Source organism: Monodon monoceros, unplaced genomic scaffold (assembly GCF_005190385.1).
Source record: "Monodon monoceros isolate NGI ecotype Baffin Bay Population unplaced genomic scaffold, NGI_Narwhal_1 Super_Scaffold_18, whole genome shotgun sequence".
Lineage (NCBI taxonomy): Eukaryota > Metazoa > Chordata > Mammalia > Artiodactyla > Monodontidae > Monodon > Monodon monoceros.
The window spans coordinates 92502619-92521492 of NW_021703774.1; the positions used below are offsets into that span (position 1 = coordinate 92502619).

Here is an 18874-nt window from a genome sequence, read left to right on the forward strand (position 1 = left end):
AGACATGGAAAAAAAGAAGCAAGTATGCCATATATACAGGAGAAAAACCAGCCAAGAGAAAATATTCCTGAAGGGTACTCAGATTTTGAACTTAATAAACAAAAACTTTAGATCAGCTCTTATAAATATGATTAAAGAACTAAAGGAAACCATGTCTAAAGGATGAAAGTATAATAATGATGACTCATCAAGTAGAGAAAATTAACAAAGAAACAGAAATTATCTATTAGAAAACCAAACAGAGGACTTCCCTGGTGGTGCAGTGGTTAAGAATCCACCAGCTGATGCAGGGGACACAGGTTCGAGCCCTGGTCCAGGAAGATGCCACGGAGCAACTAAGCCCACGTGCCACAACTATTGAAGCCGGCATGCCTAGAGCCCGTACTTCGCAACAAGAGAAGCCACCACCATGAGAAGCCCGCGCACCGCAACTAAGAGTAGCCCCCACTCGCCACAACTAGAGAAAGCCCGTGTGCAGCAACGAAGACCCAACACAGCCAAAAGTAAATAAATAAAATAAATTTAAAAAAAAAGAAAAGAAAAGAAAACCAAACAGAAACCCTGGAGTTAAAAAAAATAATAACTAAAATAAAATATCCACTTTAGAAGGGCTCAACCACAGATCTGGGCTGCAACAACAGCAAACTTGAAGATGGATCAATAGAGATTATCCACTCTGAAAAGCAGGGAAAGAAAAGAAAATCAAGAAAAATGAACCTTAGAGACCTGTGAAAACATCAAGTGTACCAATTAAGTATAAAGGGAGTCTCAAAGAGAGAAGAGAAAGAAAAAGAGAAAAAGTATCTGAAGAAATAATGGCTGGAAACTCCCCAAATTTGATGAAAAATATTATCTACACATTCAAGAAGCTCAGGAAACTCCAAGTAGAATAAACTCAAATAGAGCCATATCTAAAGACATTGCAGTCAAATGGATGAACATCAAAAAGAAATCTTGAAACTTGAATAGCAAGATAAAAATGACTTATCACATACAAGGGAACTTGAACAAGATGAAATGCTGACTTCACCACAAAATCATGGAGGCCAAAAGACAATAGGATGACAAAACTAAAATAAAAAAAGACTCAACCAAGAATTCTAAATTCAACTAAAGTCTCCTTTAAATATAAAGGAAAAATTAGACATTTCCACATAAACTGAAGTATTCCCTACAAATGAAATGAAAGGACACTTAAAAAGTAACTCAAATCCACTCAAAAAAATAAAGAACACCAGTAAAGGTAATTACGAAAGACAGGATAAACATATTTTTTTATTTGTAACTTGTTTCTTCTCCTATACATTTTATTGGGTTGGCCAAAAAGTCTATTCGGGTTTTTCTGTAAGATGTTATGGACAAACCTGAACGAACTTTTTGGCCAACCCAATAAAAGACAACTGCATAAAGCAATAATTATAAAACTGTATCGATGGGCTTAAAACATAAAACGTGTAATTCATCTGACAATAATAGTACAAAGAAGAGAGGTGGGAATCAAGGTATATCAAAGTTTTTGTGTATTATTAAGTTACTATTAATCTGAATTATTAAGTTACTATTAATCTGTTTTAAGTTAAGATGATACTTGTAATCCCCAGGGCAACAGTTAAGAAAATAACTAAAAAATATACAGTAAAAGAAAGAAGAGAATTAAAAAGGTACACTAAAAAATATCTATTTAATTTAAAAGACAAGAATCGAGGAACAGAGTAACAAAAAGGACAAAAGATACAGACAACAAATATTAAAATGGCAGATGTAAATCCTACCTTAGTAGTAATTACATGAAATGTAAATTTTTAAAAAACCCCAATCAAAAGGCAGAGGTTGTCAGAATGGATTAAAAAAAAAATGATCCAGCTGTATTCTGTCAGCAAATTCTAGATTCAAAGACACAAATAAGTTGCAAGTAAAAGGACAGAAAGGGGCTTCCCTGGTGGCGCAGTGGTTGAGAGTCCGCCTACCGATGCAGGGGACGCGGGTTTGTGCCCCGGTCCGGGAAGATCCCACATGCCGTGGAGCGGCTGGGCCCGTGAGCCATGGCCACTGAGCCTGCGCGTCCAGAGCCTGTGCTCCGCAACGGGAGAGGCTGCAACAGTGAGAGGCCCTCGTACCGCAAAAAAAAAAAAAAAAAGGACAGAAAGAAAAGTATACCAATACCATGCATTATGGCGTGCGTGTGCCATAATGGCTATCATAATACAATAAGCTAGAATTTATTGTGAGAGAAAAAGAACATCTTATATAACAAGTTCAACCCCTCAGGAAGATATCCCACGGTTATAGAAATATATGAACTGAACAACATACCTCCAAAATACATAAAGCAAAAACTAAAAAAATTAACTGGGAAAATAAACAACAATAATAGTTGAAGACTTCAATACCCTACTTTCAATAATGGGTAGATAACTAGGCAGAAGCTCAACAAGGAAACGGAAGATTGAGCAACTATGAACAAATCAGACTTAACAGACAGCTACAGAACACCCCACCTAACAGCAGAATACATACTCTTCTCACATGCACAAGGAAGAGTCTCCAGGAGAGACCAAGTGCTAGGTCATAAAACAAGACTCAACAAAACTTTTAAAATTTGAAATGATAAAAAGTATGTCATCTGATCACAATGAAATTAAATCAAAAATCAACAACAGAAGAAAATTAGGGAAATTCACAAATATGAAAAAAATCAAAAAACACACCCCTGAATAACTAATGGATCAAAGAAGAAATCAGAAGGGAAATTTAAAAATACTTTGAGATGAACAAAAATGAAAACATGACATACCCAAACTTACATTATAGCAATGCTTAGAAAAAAATGTTTAGTTATTATGCCTGTGCTAAAAAAAAAAAAAAATCAAATCAATAATCTAATCTTCCACCTTAAAAAAATTAGAAAAAGAAGAAAAAAATTAAACCCAAAAGCAAGGAGAAGAAAGTGCGTAATAAATATTACAGCAGAAATAAAATGAAATGAAGACAAGAAAATCAATGGAGAAAAACCAACAAAACCAAAGGGAAAAATAACTAGACTGACCAAGAAAAAAAAAGAGAGAAGGCATAAATTGCTAAACTCACTGCTGATCTTATGAGAAAAAAAAGGCACACTTTTAAATACATATCTATAAACAATAATAAGTTATTTAGATGAAATGGACAAATTCCTGGAAACACACAAACTGCTGAAACTGACTCAATAGGAAACAGAAATCATAATAGACCTGTAACAAGCAAAAAAACTGAATAATTTTAGAACTGCCAACAAAGAAAAGCCCAGGATTCACAAGTGAATTCTGCCAAACATTTAAAAAGTACCGCTACTTCACAAACTCTCCCCTACCTATGTCCTCCAAATAACAGAAGAGAAAGGAACATTTCCCAACTCATTATATAAGGCCAGTATTACCCTGATACCAACACCAGCCAAAGATATCAAAAGAAAACTACAGACAAACATCCCTTAAGAATATAAACACGAAAGTCCTCAACAAAATGCTAACAAATCAAATCTAGCAATATGTCAAAAGGATTATAAACCATGGCCAAATGGGATTTATCCTAAGAATGCAAAGGTGCTTTAATATCTGAAAATCAAGCAATGTAATATACCATATTAATAGAATAAAGGGTAAAGCCCAACTGATCATCTTCAAAAATAAAGAAAAAAATCACCAATAAAATCCAATACCCTTTCATGATGAAAACGCCCAGTAAACTAGGAATAAAAAGAAAACCTCCTCAATCTAAAGGGCATTTCTGAAAAACCCATAGCTAACACAGCTAAAATCATCTTTAATAAAGAAAGATTGAATGCTTTCACCCTAAAATCAGGAAAAAAAAAAGAATGTCCATTCTCACTACTTCTATTTAACACTGTAGGATCTGGCCAGGGCATTTAGACAAGTTATAAAAAAAGGCATTCAGATTGGCATTCATCTGGGCCTTCAGCAAGTCACAGTAGTAACATCAAAGATCACTGATCACAGATCATCATAACAAACATAATAATAATGAAAAAGGTTGATATATTGCAAGAATTACCAAAATGAGACACAGAGACATGAAGTAAGCAAATGGTGTTGGAAAAATAGTGCTGATAGGTTTGATGCAAGGTTGCCACAAACCTTCAATTTGTAAAAAAATGCAAAATCTGCAAAGCTTAATAAAATAAGGTATGCTTGTATTTAGAAAATTCTAAAGAATCCACCAAAAACCTGTTAGAATAATGAGCTATTTCAGCAATGTGGCAGGACACAATATCAATATACAAAAATGAGCTGTATCCCTTATCCCATTTTGCAATCCAAAGAAAACAACCCCACTGATAATGGCAGGCAAAAAAAAAGAAGCCCTACAAGTAAAGTTAACAAAAGAAGTGTGAGACTTGTACCCTAACAACTACAAAACACTGTTGCAAGAAACCAAATAAGCTACAAATAAGTGGAAAGGCATCCCATGTTCATGGATCAGGAGACTTAACATCGTTAAGATGACAATAATTCCCAAAATGACCTACAGATTCAGTACAATTCCTATCAAAACCCCAGCTGCCTTTTTTTTGGGCAGAAATTGACAAACTGATCCTAAAATTTATATGGAAATGCAAGAAGAGACCCAGAGTAGCCAAAACAACCTTAAAAAAGAATAAAGTTGGACAATTCACATGTTCCAATTTCAAAATGTACCCAAAAGCTACCTTAATCAAGACTGTGTGGTTCTAGCCCTAAGGACAGACATATAGATCCATGAAACAGAATTGAGAGTCCAGAAGTAAACTCTCAATTGATTGTTGACAAGGGTGCCAAGACAATTCAACAAAGAAAAACAATCTTTTAGCAAATTCTATTGAGAAAAGCAGACATTTATATACAAGAAAATGACATTGGACCCAGACGTCACACCATACACAAAATTGACACAAAATGGATCGTAGACCTAAATTTTAACCCCCAAATTTAAGGATGGTTCCTCATGAGAAAATCTATCAATGTAATTACTAATTTTAAATTAACTAAAGCAGGAAAAAAAATGATTACTTCAATAGATGCAGAAAAAAAAGAAATAGGGCTTCCCTGGTGGCGCAGTGGTTGAGAGTCCGCCTGCCGATGCAGAGGACATGGGTTCGTGCTCAGGTCCGGGAAGATCCCACATGCCGCGGAGCGGCTGGGCCCGTGAGCCACGGCCGCTGAGCCTGCGCATCCGGAGCCTGTGCTCCACAACGGGAGAGGCCACAACAGTGAGAGGCCCGCGTACCGCAAAAAAAAAAAAAAAGAAATATCCTTAACTTGATAAACCAGTTTTATCAGAAACAGACCACAAACATCAGACCCAATGGTAAAACTTTAGCAGCGTTCTTTTATTAAAGCAATGGTTCTGAACCTTTACTGCACACTAAAGTTGACTGGAGAGCTTCAAAACATGCTGATGTTTGGGTCTCTTCCTCCAGAGATTCTGATGTAAATATTCTGGGATTAAACCTGGGCATCAACGTTTCTTTAAAAGCTACCCAGGTGATTATCCAGGTTGACACAATGATATAAGCTATAAGTATTTCTAATGAACATTGTTCTAGAGGTCCTGGCTATGTAATTAAGACAAGTAGGAATAACTGTTTTCATTCTTAATAGTGAGAAAAACTTTTCAAATACCTAAAAATGAACCAAATGAAAAATATAAAGATCTTTATTAAAGTGCCTAAGACAATTTAATAAAGGACTCAAAATATAAGATGTTAATTCTCCGCAATAAACATAAAAACAATGCATTCCCAATCAAATCCCAAAAAGATTTTTCATAAAACTTGACTAGCTGATGAAAAATACCAAATGAGCAAGACAGGCCCAAACAACTTTGGAGGGAAAAAAAAGAGAGAGAGAGAGAGATGGGATTAACCCTACCAGATATTAAAACATAAAGTTTACAGCAATTATTCCAGTGTGACAGTGGGGTGGCCAAAAATAAACAGGCCAGATCTGATACATAAAGCAATTTAATATAGGGTAAAAGTGTCCTTTTATATCAATGATGTAAAGAGCAGATTAATAAATGGTGCTTAGAAAACTGCTTATTCATTCACACCGAGAAAAAAAAGTCCTAACTCACCCCATCACAAAAATAAATTACATACAGATGAAGGACCAAAGTAGATGGGAAAAAACCATAAAACCAAAGTTTTCACAGTATTAAATAATAAGAGAATACGTTTATGACCCAGGGACAGAAAATTCCTTAAACAAAGCAGAAAACATACCACAAAATATATGACAGAAAAACTAGACTATACCCAAATTAAAAACCCCTATATAAAAGCTTAAATAGACAAGCCATAGACTGGGAAAAGATATTTGCAACACATAAAACAAAGAATTAATATACAAAATATATTAAAAATGCTTGTAAGGGGATTAACAATAAGAAAAACAGGCAAAAAAAAAAAAAAGGTGACAATTCCAGAAAAGGAAAAAATCTGAATGGCCTAAAAACATACAGAAAGATTTTCAACCACACTACTAGGCAAAGAAATACCAAATAAAATGATACCATTTTTATCAAAATATCACCAAAATGGTTTTAAACCCATAATATTAAGTTTTGATATGGGTGAGAGAATACTAGTACTTGAATTTTTTGCTGGGGTAAAAGGGAATGAGTCATTTGGAGGGCAAATTGCTAACATCTATTGAAACTAAAAACTAGATATCCTGTGTTCCAGCAATTCTACTCATATTCCAGCAGACTGCAATTCAAAGAACTTTCTGTGATGATGGAAATCTTCTACATTTGCTGTCCAAATGGTAGCCCTATGTGACTACTGAGCACTTGAAATGTAATTAGTATAACTGAGGAACTGAATTCTTAATTTTATTAAATTTAATTAACCATAATGTAAACTTAAATAGTCACATGTGACTAATGACTACTGTATAGGATAGCACAGCTTTGGAAAAACACTTGCATGTGTTCACAAGGATATGCTTCATATGGAACTGTGAAAAACAAGAAACGACTTAAATCCATAGAAGACTGGTTAAATAAACCATGGTAACCCACACCATGGAGTTTTGTGTTTCTGTTAACAAGAGAAGGTACACTGATGGATACCAGGTGGAAGGATCTCAAAGACAGATTGTATGATAAATTTCATACCCCCATACACTGTAACTTTTTAGTAACTAGATTTGTACTGTGGTTTTGATATTTGTTTGTTTTATATAAATGATATCATACTAAACAGATGAGCTACAGAGGTCTGGAAGTATCCACACCAAGCTGATAACATGTACAACTCTGAGAAGCCACTAAGAGGGAGGGACATGGAGAAGCAGGAAGGATTGTTCAGGAAGACATTAATATGAGTCTATTAACATATTACTTTCTTTATTAAAAGTCAGTATAGTAAGTTAAATTTTAAAAATTATCAATTTTCAAAAGTGACTATGACAGAAACCAGAAATGAAGAAACAAAGGGTTCTAACCATCATACCAGAGCCATGAGAATGTCCATGACCTCCATGCTTGAAAACAAATATTCCTACTAGATTTACCAAAAACCCAAGAATTGAAACAAGAAGCAGTCTCTCATGGTGTACATCTGGAGGGGCTAATGCTCTCTAGAAAATACAGAATACAAACAAATTGCATTGATATAATTTCTGACTGATCAACTGGTAAATTTTTTAAAATTTTTAGTTATTTTCAGAATTAAAATCACTCCAAAATTATCTGCCAAAACAGTTAATAAAAATAAAACCATTGCTCACATACTGTAGAAAAGGTAACAGTTACTATTCTTAAATAAATACATTTAAAAGCATGAACATTTGGACTAAAACCATCCTTCTTCAGAATCTTAAAATACTGTCATTAATTTTCAGTTGATTAATCTTTAAATTTTCTCTTTACTTGTTTTAATATACAAAACATTCAAGATTCATTGGCAAAATCCTCACATTCTATCTTAAGAACTCTTCCAACAGACCTCACTACAGGGACTGTGTGTTTACTTTTCATAAAGTGTCAACACTTCATTCACAGCTTGTAAAGCACTATTATTTGTTTTCAATTTGAAGTAGTTTCACATATAATTTTTTCAATTACTTTATAAGTTCCTCCTGTACACACATAATATTTTATCTAATCCAAGACTGGCCTCAATAAATAATGATAGTGTGAAAAATAGCTCTATTACAAGTATCTTTAGTTAGTAAACATTTTCATTATAGAAACATAATTTACTGACTCTAATTATTATCTACTATACCTCAACTCCTTCTGAGAAAATAAAAAAAGCAGTGAAGATCAAAAACAGGCCGTTGACAAAACCAGCCAGAACTTCCGCTCTAACATACCTAAAGAAGAGCAAACAACTGAATTAAGTTATTTCTTAAAAATCAAATCACAAATTCACATATATTCAGAGGTCCTAAACCATACTACATGGTTATAAGCAGCCAACAAAGTCCCAGTGTTTATAGTATGTTTTATTGTACATATAGCATAAAATTGAGAAAATAAATTTATTATGAGTTATATTTAACAGCAGAATGCCATAAAATATATAGATTTCTACAAAAGACCTTTTTAGAGTAAGTAGGTTTAGACAGACCTTTCACAGAAATGTAAATCTCAAGCTGCCAGTGGAGAAGGAAGGACAGGACCAGATAAGTGGGCAAAGAAGGAAGGATACAAAGATAAAAAGTAGAAGAAGAGACCTTGAAAAAGGGGTTTTTATAACTTGTTAATTCCTTCTTTTCTAAGAACTCCTTATGCTTTGTGCCTTTCAGCTTTCAAATCTTTGGCAAGGGGAGCTTTGACTGAAGGAAAACATAATTATTTCTGAATTATCCCAGAGACAACTTCAGATTTATATTTCTATCACTCTTCTTCTAAGATTAATAAATTTAACAAAAACTTTTCAATTCTAGCTTCACATAATTCTAATTAAACTATTTTTAAAATACCTCTCTTTTTCTCCATGGGCTTCTGAAGCTTTCTGCTTCCTACCTGTGTGAAGCATTGGGGAAAGATTTTATTTTTCCATGAGGTATATTTGGCTTAGTTAAAGTCATTAAAACAACTTTAACTTGGCAGTTTTACATGTTCAGACATTATTTAAAGGGTGCTGACAGCAATTAATGACTCTGGTTCTTGAACAATGTAACAGGAGCATCAAAAAGCTAGACTTCCTGGCTTTCTATGTTAATTTCTAGATAATACAATTTTCACTGCAAAAAATATTTTTAAAGAGAAAAAACTCTTTAAAATATACTCCATATGGTTATGTTGAAGCTTGTCTGTTAAGTACATTCCAACATAGTGTATATTTCTACACTCAGAAATACTGCATATGTCTACCTTCTAATACATATATGTGAATTAAATTAATAATTTATTTATCAAAGCAAACACTTTTTTTTCATTAAATTCAAAGAATTCACTGCCTGCTTTCCACAATCCACACTTAGGAATTTATCTAATATATCAACAGTGTTACTGTCCAAGAAATAAAAAACACTTTCTTTTAACCCACCCTTCTAATCCCATAGCTAATGCTTGATGGAAAGCCTTTTGTCCTTGAGTTCCATTAGATTTCAAGATCAAAGGCAGGAGTGTTTTTCAGGCATCTTTTTGTCCCTAATGCTTAGCTTAGTAGGTGCTCCATAAATTCTGATAAATTGTTGGGCTAAAGTGATTTTAATTAGGTTTAATATATTTGCTAAAGTTGACTGCAGGATTAAAATGAAAAACTTGTGAAATCTAGACACACTTGCTTTTCCAAACACACTGTGTTTACCTGAACAGACTGGGTCTTGGAATTAAAATATACAATCCATGAATGTGCTATTGCCTATTTAGTATGATGGTATGTGGATTCTTTAGCCAGGGAGAAAAAGATACAAATATGTACATATGTATATAAGCATGCACATATGCATCTATCTACCTATCAGATATGTATTACTTTTTTTTTTTTTTTTTTTTTTGCGGTACTCGGGCCTCTCACTGTTGTGGCCACTCCCGTTGCGGAGCACAGGCTCCGGACGCGCAGGATCAGCAGCCATGGCTCACGCGCCCAGCCACTCCGCGGCATGTGGGATCCTCCCGGACCGGGGCACGAACCCGCGTCCCCTGCATCGGCAGGCGGACTCCCAACCACTGCGCCACCAGGGAAGCCCCAGATATGTATTACTTTTATTCTAGCTTTGCTATTTCAAAATTAGGAGTGTGACAATACACAGAGATGACTTTACATAAAAAAATTACTGAAAAGTTTTTGCTGCCTTTCAGATTCTGCCTATGGTTTCTACTATTGCAGTCAGCCTGCTATTCTGATCATACTGAATTAGGGGTTTGGGGATTCATCACTGGCTTAGCCTACTCAGTGTAATTCTGTTATACTGGCATCTACATTTACTGCTGCTACTTACTACTATAGCAATTACTAATAGTTTCAAATGTTACATCAGCTTTTTTCCCCTAATTTTTCCCTTCTCAAAAGAAAAAAAAGCAAATAAGAAGACAGGATAAACAAATTTAAAAATGTCAAGAATATTACTCTCGTATATTTTAGTTAAAGTTGAATCAGTAAAACCTGCTATGGTACTGAAGGTATTCAAAGCTATTTCTAAAAACTATCTTATACCAGGAGATTATGCATTCTAAATAGAAAACAATAGATACCCTAAGAATTAAGGAATTGAGGAGAATTCTTATAGTTAGTTACTGTCTATCCAGGAAGATTGCTTAATAAGATACTCTAATTAGATATTTTTATGTAAAATATATATGAATTACTAATTTTCCAACACAAAATTATAACTTCACATACAACCTTTAGTAATTCAAAATATACTTAAGAGTCTTTTGATTATACAATGCCATGGAATAGGTTCTCTTCTGAGCTTTTGAGCTGTTTGGATTTATAAATAAACAGGATCTCTTGCTCTATAAATATAACATAATACTATTTTTTGTCTCACTTTTTATAATGTTACAAGTAATCATATCACTTGGGTTATACCCCAAATCAGCAAGTCCTGTCACAGAATTTCACATATCTCTCTTTTAGCACTTGTCACACAATGTATAGTTATCACAGGATTTTTACAGAACTGTTTCCCCATCAGACCACAAGTTCCTCCGAGGCAGACGTCATATCTTATTCATTTTTATATCATTACAAGTAGCAAAGTATTCAAATCATATTGGGCCCTCGATAAACATCTGAAGAGAACAAGAGCACGTGCAAGAAGCAGAGAGTGTGTAATTACTCAAGAACAAAAGCAAAGCTAGAAAGAAAGAGGAAGTAGTGCGGGAGCACCAGTAGAAGAGAGAACCAGGGGCACAAGAAACAGTGCATGTTAGAGGGTGGATGTGAACGGAAGAGAGAGAATGAGAGGAACTGCACGGGAAAGAAAGTGCACAGGGAAGGAGAATCAGGGAAAGAAAGAAAGAAAGCCTGGGAAAGGGAGAGGAAAAAAAAACGAACAACTACAGCTGAAGAGGTTAAGGGGTGGGGAAGATGGGATGAGAAAGAGTCTTAGTGATACAGTGCTACAGCATAGAGGAAGAGTAGGAGAAAGCAAAGAATAAGAGAAAAGAAGAGAGGGAGGGAGAAAGGGAGAATGGAGAGTAGAAGAGAGAGGGAGAGAAAAAGACCATGAGCACAGACCCAAGTAACTAGAAAGAAAGAACAGGAAAGGAGAGAAGGGAGTTTAGAAGTAAAAGGGAGAGAATGAGTATGAGTATGGGGAGACAAATGAGAGATGGAGTGAAAACAGGAAAGACAGCAAAGAAAGGAGGGAGTGCAAGACAGCACTCACAAGGGAAAGCGAGGGGAGGGGAAAAGACAGGGCAATAGTCAATAAGCAAGCAGGTGAGAGGGGGGAGCAGGAACGAGAAAGTGGGTGGGGGAGAGAGAGAAAGAGGATATTAGTTCTGAGCGCTACTTATTTACACATAAATATAATTACATTGTAAAACAGTCTATGAGCTCAAAAAAAGAGAAAACACTCAGGCAGAGTAAATCAAATAGTGGAAACTCCATTGCTGCCCCCAATCAGAGATGGCAAAAAGCAAACTCTGCCTCTAACGTTACTAGGCTCAGAAGTGAGACCAGCCCCTTGGGCATAAAAACACTTTCCAAATATTTAGTTAATTGTACATATTCAGCAAAAGTAGGGGAAGTACTTTACATAAAAGCAGAGCTGAAGACAATAAGTAAACAAAATATCAACCAAAAAAGAAAACTAAAGAAACGACGATTTTCATATACTGAAACTTTCTCTTTTTCCTCTTTCTTCAAAAAAAAACAAAACCAAAAAAAATAGATTAAGAGTTGAGAAATTTCCCTATCTAGTAACAATCTCACCTGAAAATTTTTGGCAAAATCAAGATGCAAGAGAACTCAGATGCAAAAAAAAAAAAAGTACACATTGTAGATTCCAATTATATATTGTCCAAAAACAGGCAAAAGTCACCTATGGAGTTAGGAAAGCGGGAAGGTGAGTGTTAAAAGAACTAGAAGGAGGCATGAGGGGTTTTCAAGGGTTCAAGTTAGACAATGTATTCAATTGTGAAAATTCATTGAGCTTGAGTTTTATATATTATTTTCTGTATTTCTTATACTTCAATAAAAATGTTTTTAAAAAGTCTTACCCATAAGAGAAAGCATCATTATCTCTCCATTTTGAAATAACGGACGCTGCCAATCCAGCCAAAATGGCAGTGCTATCGAAAAACATGTGAAAAGAGTCGGAAATCAAACCTAAGCTGGAAAAGAACAAACACATTGGCATATTATAATAATAACCAAATAGTAGTCATCCTTTTATAAAAATCTAAGATCCAGCCTCTGCTCATCAGGAACTAATCTTCTAAAAAGACAACATTAAAATATGATATATTGAAAACATTAAAGATAATTTTTAAGCATCTAAGAAGAAACCCTCATACCCCTTGCCAAAGGAAAAGCCCAGCTGCTACTGAAAGAAGGATAGGCATCTGTCAGCCCTCTGATGACTAGCTAAGGTCAGCTGTCACTGAAAGAGAAACAGAAAAAAAAGCCATCTGCTACCGGGGGCAAGGCTAAAGCCAGCTTGGGCCCGGGATCTTACACTGATACAAAGAAAAGGTCCGCTGTTGGAAGAGGTGCAGGACCCTTGCTCCTTTTCTTGATACATGGCTGCGGGGAGGGGGGGGGAAAGGGGCAGGAACATTAATAACACCCACTCTGACACTCAGGGGGAAAGGGCCTACCTAATGTTGAGGCTGCAACAGGAGAATGAAATATTCATCCCCCCACTTCCCCACCCAAAGCCTTGCCTAAAGTAAAAGACAACAGCAATCTACCTCTGAGAGTAAAGCAAGAGCACGTAGAGACTCCCTTGTGGCACAGGTATGCAGGGCTTGCTGAAAACTGAGAGTGAAACAAGAACACTGAGAAAACCCTCCAGTACTCAAAATCCTACACTAAGCACAAAGTGGTAGAAGCCTCTGGAAAAATGTGACATCTGTGGCTTGTTGACATTAACTAGCAATATACCACAACACGAAAAGCCCAGCTCAACTATTGATCAGATAAGTTCAAAACCCCCATGCTGACAAAACAAAACAAAACAAAACAAAAAGGGCGTGCACGTTTCTGGGCATAAATACTACTAACCTCAGTCTCTATTACTCTTTTAAACATAATATGCAGCACTCAATAAATATTTATAAGGCATATAACAAGATCAAGGAAACAAAATAATAAGACCCATTGTTAAGAGCTGAAACAGTCAACAGAATCAGAAGCAGAAAAGTCCCAGAGATTAGATTGTAATAGGGGCTTTAAAACAAATATGATTAATATGTTAAAGGATGCGGTACAAAGCTGGAGAAAATTTATGAACGAACAGGGACTTTCCACAGAGATAGAAACTATAAAATAATCAAATGGAAGTGATAAAAACTTTTAAAATATCATAGTATTAAAGATTAAAAATAACATACATGGGCTTCTGAGCAGACAGGACACAGAGAGAAAGCATCAGGTCAAAACAAATTATCCAAAGTAAAACACAAAGAAGAAAAGGAATGAAAAAGAAAAAAAAATAAAAAAGAACATTCAAAACCTATCAAAGCATCAAACAGACTAAAATACATGTATTTGGATTCTCAGTAATAGAGAAGAAAGAATAGGGTAGAAAGAGCATTTAAAGAGAAAATGCTTGAAGAGTTTCCCAAAATTAATGAAAAACAAAAACAAATTACATATCCAAGAAGCTTAATGAAGTACTAGCAAGGGAAAAACCCTACATACCTCACAAATTGCTGAACACCCAACAGAAAGAGAAAATCTTGAAAACAACCAAAAAAAAGAAAGAAAGAAAAATTGGATACAGAAAAACAAAGATAAGATTAATAGCATATTTTGCATCAGAAACTACTCAAGGCAGAAGGCAATGAAGCAATGTCTTTAAAGTATTGAAAGAAAAAAAAAGCGTCAACCTAAAATTCTATATCTAGCAAAATATCTTTCAAAAATGAAGATAAAATAGATTTTTAATACAACCAAAACTGAGAGAATTCACTGCCAGCAGATCTGAACTACAAGAATAAAAAGTTCTTTAAGTCCAATATGATACCAGATGGAAACTTAGCCTTGTATGATGATCACTGAAAATGATAAATAGGTGTAAAAATATTAAAAATAACTTTATTTTAGTATCTTTAAAAGATAATTGAGAATAGAAAAAAAGAGGAAAAAACAATAACCCAAAAATTGGTTCTTTGGAAATATCAGTAAAATTCACAACCTTTAAATAAACTGACCAAGAAAAAAGAGAAAGGGCTCAAAGTACTAAAATCAGCAATGAAAGTGAGATACTACTACTGACTTTATAGAAATAAGAAGGATTATAAGAAAATACTATGAATAACTAAATATAAACCAATAAATTAGATAACTTAGATGAAATAAACAAATTCCTAGAAACAATCTAGCAAAACTGGGTCAAAAAAAAATCTAAATAGATTTATAACAAGGAAACATTAAATTAATAATTTTAAAACTTTCAACAAAGAAAAGCCCAGGCCCAGATGGCTTCACTGGTAAATCCTACCAAACATTTAAAGAACAATAAATATCAATCCCTGGGCTTCCCTGGTGGCGCAGTGGTTGAGAGTCCATCTGCTGATGCAGGGGACGCGGGTTCGTGCCATGGTCTGAGAGGATCCCAGGTGTCGCGGAGCGGCTGGGCCCGTGAGCCGTGGCCGCTGAGCCTGCACGTCCGGAGCCTGTGCTCCACAACAGGAGAGGCCACAGCAGTGAGAGGCCTGCGTTCCGCAAAAAAAAAAAAAAATTCAATCCCTTACAAACTCTTCCAAAAAACAAAAGATGAAGGAATACTTCCCAACTCATTGTATAAGCATTACCCTGATACCAAAATCAGACAAAAGACACCACAAGAGAAGAAACTACAGACAAGTATTTTTTGCAAATACACACACAAGAATCTTCAACAAAATACTAGCAAATTAAATTCAGCAATATATAAAAGAGTATACACCACAACCAAGTGGGATTTATCCCAACAATGCAAGGTTGGTTAACTACATGAAAATCAATCAATATACTACATCATATCAATGGAATGAAGGACAAAACCCACATAATCATCTTAATAGATGCAGAAAAGCATTTCACAAAATCCAACACTTTTATGATGAAAACACTCAACAAACTTGCTATAGAGGGAACTTCCTGGACTGATAAATGGCATCTATGAAAACCCCACAGCTAACATCAGCATCACTAGTGGCCAAAGACTGAATGCTTTCCCCTAAGATCAGGTACAAGATAAAAACGTCCCCTTACCACTTCTATTTAACATTGTACTAGAGGGTGTAACAAGGGCAATTAGGCAGGAACTGAAATAAAAGGCACCCAGACTGGAAGGGAAGGAGTAAAACTATCTCTATTTGCAAATGGCATGATCTTGTATATACAAAATCTTAAAGACTCTACTAAAAAACTATTAGAACTAATAAATGAGTCTGGCAAGGTTGCAGGATACAAGATCAACATACAAAAATGAATTATATTCCTATATAATGTGATGCACAAAAATGAAATTTAAAAAATTTCCATTTACAATAGCATCAAAAAGAATAAAATAATTAGGAATAAATTTAACAAAAAAAAAGTATAAAAGCTATACTCTGGAAACTATAAAATATTGTTGGAAAAAAATTAAAGAAGACCTAAATAAATGGAAAGACGTCCATGTTTATGGATCAGAAGACAATACTGTTAAGATGGCAATACTTCCTCAATTGATCTACAGATTCAACTCACTCTCCATCAAAATCCCAGCTGACCCCTTTGGAGAAATTGACAAGCTGATCTTAAAACTCATATGGAAAAGCAAGAGATATAGAATAGCCAAAACAATATTGAAAAAGAAAAGCAAAGTTGGAGGACTCACACTTACTAATTTCAAAACTTACTATAAAGCTACAGAAATCAAAACAATGTGGTACTGGAATAAGAATAAACGTATAGATCAGTAGAATGGAATTTAGAGTTCAGAAATAAACCCTCACACATTTATGGTCAACTGTTTGTTGACAAGGATGCCAAAATAGTTCAATGGTGGCAAGAATAGTGTTTGCAACACTGACACAACTGGATATCCACATGCAGGAAATGATTTTTGACCCTTACTTCATATTATACACAAGGGTTAACCTAAAATGGATCAAAGACCTAAACATAAACGCTAACGTATTCACAACCTTGGATTGGGCAATGGTTTCTTATATATGATATCAAAAGCACAAGCAACAAAAGAAAAAAAGTAACAGACTGGACATCATTGAAATTTTAAAACTTCCATGCTTCAAAGGACATATAAACAAAGTGAAATGACAGTACACAAGTGGGAGGAAATATCTGCCAATCATATATCTGACAAGGGGCTTGTATCCAGAATATATGAAGAATTCTTAAAAATCTTCAGAAAGAGAAATTATCCAATTTTTTAAATGAACAAAGGATCTGAATAGACATTTCTCCAAAGAAACATACAAATGCCCAATCAGCACTAGAAAAGTTACTCAGCATCATTAACTACAATGCAGGGAAATGCAAATCAAAACAATGAGAAACAACTTCACATGCACTATGATGACTACAATAAAAAAGCCCAATAATCCCAAGTGTTGGTGGAGAAACTGGAACCCTCACACACTGCTGGAATAGTATTTGGTAATAAAAATAAATGAACTACTGATACATGTAGAACATGGATAACCCTTGAAACCATTAAGATCATATGCAAATGATTCCATTTATATGAAATGTTCAGAATAGGCAAATATATAGAGATATAAAATAGATTAGTGATTGCCTAGAACTGGGGCAGATCAGGAGATGAGAGAATTGGAGGGTGATGGCTAGGGGTGCAAGGTTTCCTTTTGTAGTAATAAAAGTGTTCCAATATGGACTGTTGTGATGGTTTTACAACTCTGTGAATACTATACTAAAAGCCATTCAATAGTAGACTATAAATGGAAGAATTTTAAGGTATCTGAATTATATCTCAATAAAGCTGTTTTAAAAAACCATATCTGACAGTCTAAGGCAGGGTGAGCAATCTATGGCCCACAAGCCAAATCTGGACCACCATTCATTTTTGTAAATAAAGTTTTACTGAAACACAGTTATGCTCATCTGCTTATACACTGTCTATGGCTGCTTCTGTGCTGTAACAGTAGAATGGAGAAACTGTAACAGAGATCTTATGACCCTTAAAGCCTAAAATATTTATTATCTGCTGTCAACAGAAAAGGTTTGCTAACCTCCAGTATAAAGCCAAAATAGGAACACTGTATTGTAGGGTTTACGTAAACGTGAAGTGTATGACAATAATAGCACGCAGGGACTTCGCTGGTGGCACAGTGGTTGGGAGTCCACCTGCCAATGCAGGGGACATGGGTTTGATCCCTGGTCCGGGAGGATCCCACATGCCGCAGAGCAACTAAGCCCGTGCGCCACAACTACTGAAGCTCACACACCTAGAGCCCGTGTTCCGCAACGGGAGAAGCCACTGCAATAAGAAGCCCACGCACAGCAACGAAGACCCAACACAGCCAAAAAAAAAAAAAAAAAAATTAATAATAATAATAGCATACAGGATAGAAGGAAATGGAAGTGTATTATTATAAAGTTCTTACAAGATACATGAAGCAACATATTATTTGTGATGTTAAAGATTTGTATTATACATGCTTTAAAAAAAAGCTACTGGGGGGGTGGGGCCAGAAATCCTATTGGGCAGAGGATCCTGTACCAACACAAAGCAGATGTTTTGCTCTGACCAAAGAAGGAGCAGGAAACTCACTCTCACCCAAGACCATCTACATAAATGTGACAGACTTTAGCTGTCACCAAAGGAAGGAAAAAATGTTAAAAACAAACAAACAAACAAAAGAAAAACAAACCAAAAAACATACCCTTGAGGCCCAGACTCACAGGGCCTGCCTAAGACTGAGGCTTGGTCAAGTTAATGAATGCCCCTCTGCCCTCACCACAAACCTCACACTGAGTAACAATCAACAGCAGTCTATAGCTCGGCAGGGGGAGGGTGCATTGAGCATGAAGAGAGAACTTCTGTGACACATGCATATGAAGAATACTGGAAACAAAAGGCCTAATCGCCTGTCATGCCTATCCCTAGTCATAAATACTACTACCTCAATATCTACTGATCTCTACTCACAATGTCAAGGCTTTGATCAAAAATTTCAAGAAACACAAAAAATAGCAAGCAAAATAACTCATTGTGAAGAGATAAAGCAGTCAACAGAACCAGACCAAGAT

The 18874-nt window shown here is 35.3% G+C and overlaps 1 protein-coding gene across 3 annotated transcripts in view; it reads right to left on the minus strand.

The window, feature by feature from the left end:
• SLC30A7 (solute carrier family 30 member 7) overlaps positions 1-18874 on the minus strand; it is a 77071-nt gene that overhangs the window by 50829 nt on the left and 7368 nt on the right. For 2 of the 3 annotated variants that reach the window (XR_003794641.1, XM_029230739.1), the window contains exons 3-5: positions 12667-12780; positions 8270-8357; positions 7493-7619 (exon numbers count right to left, since the gene is read on the minus strand). Coding sequence is in view for 2 of the 3 variants with exons in the window: in XM_029230739.1 (XP_029086572.1) it covers positions 7493-7619; positions 8270-8357; positions 12667-12780 (329 nt within the window). In the remaining variant the exon portion in view is untranslated. Of the gene's footprint in view, positions 1-7492; positions 7620-8269; positions 8358-12666; positions 12781-13359; positions 13427-14311; positions 14900-18874 lie in introns of those variants that run through there. The other variant, XM_029230740.1, reaches the window with a different exon arrangement.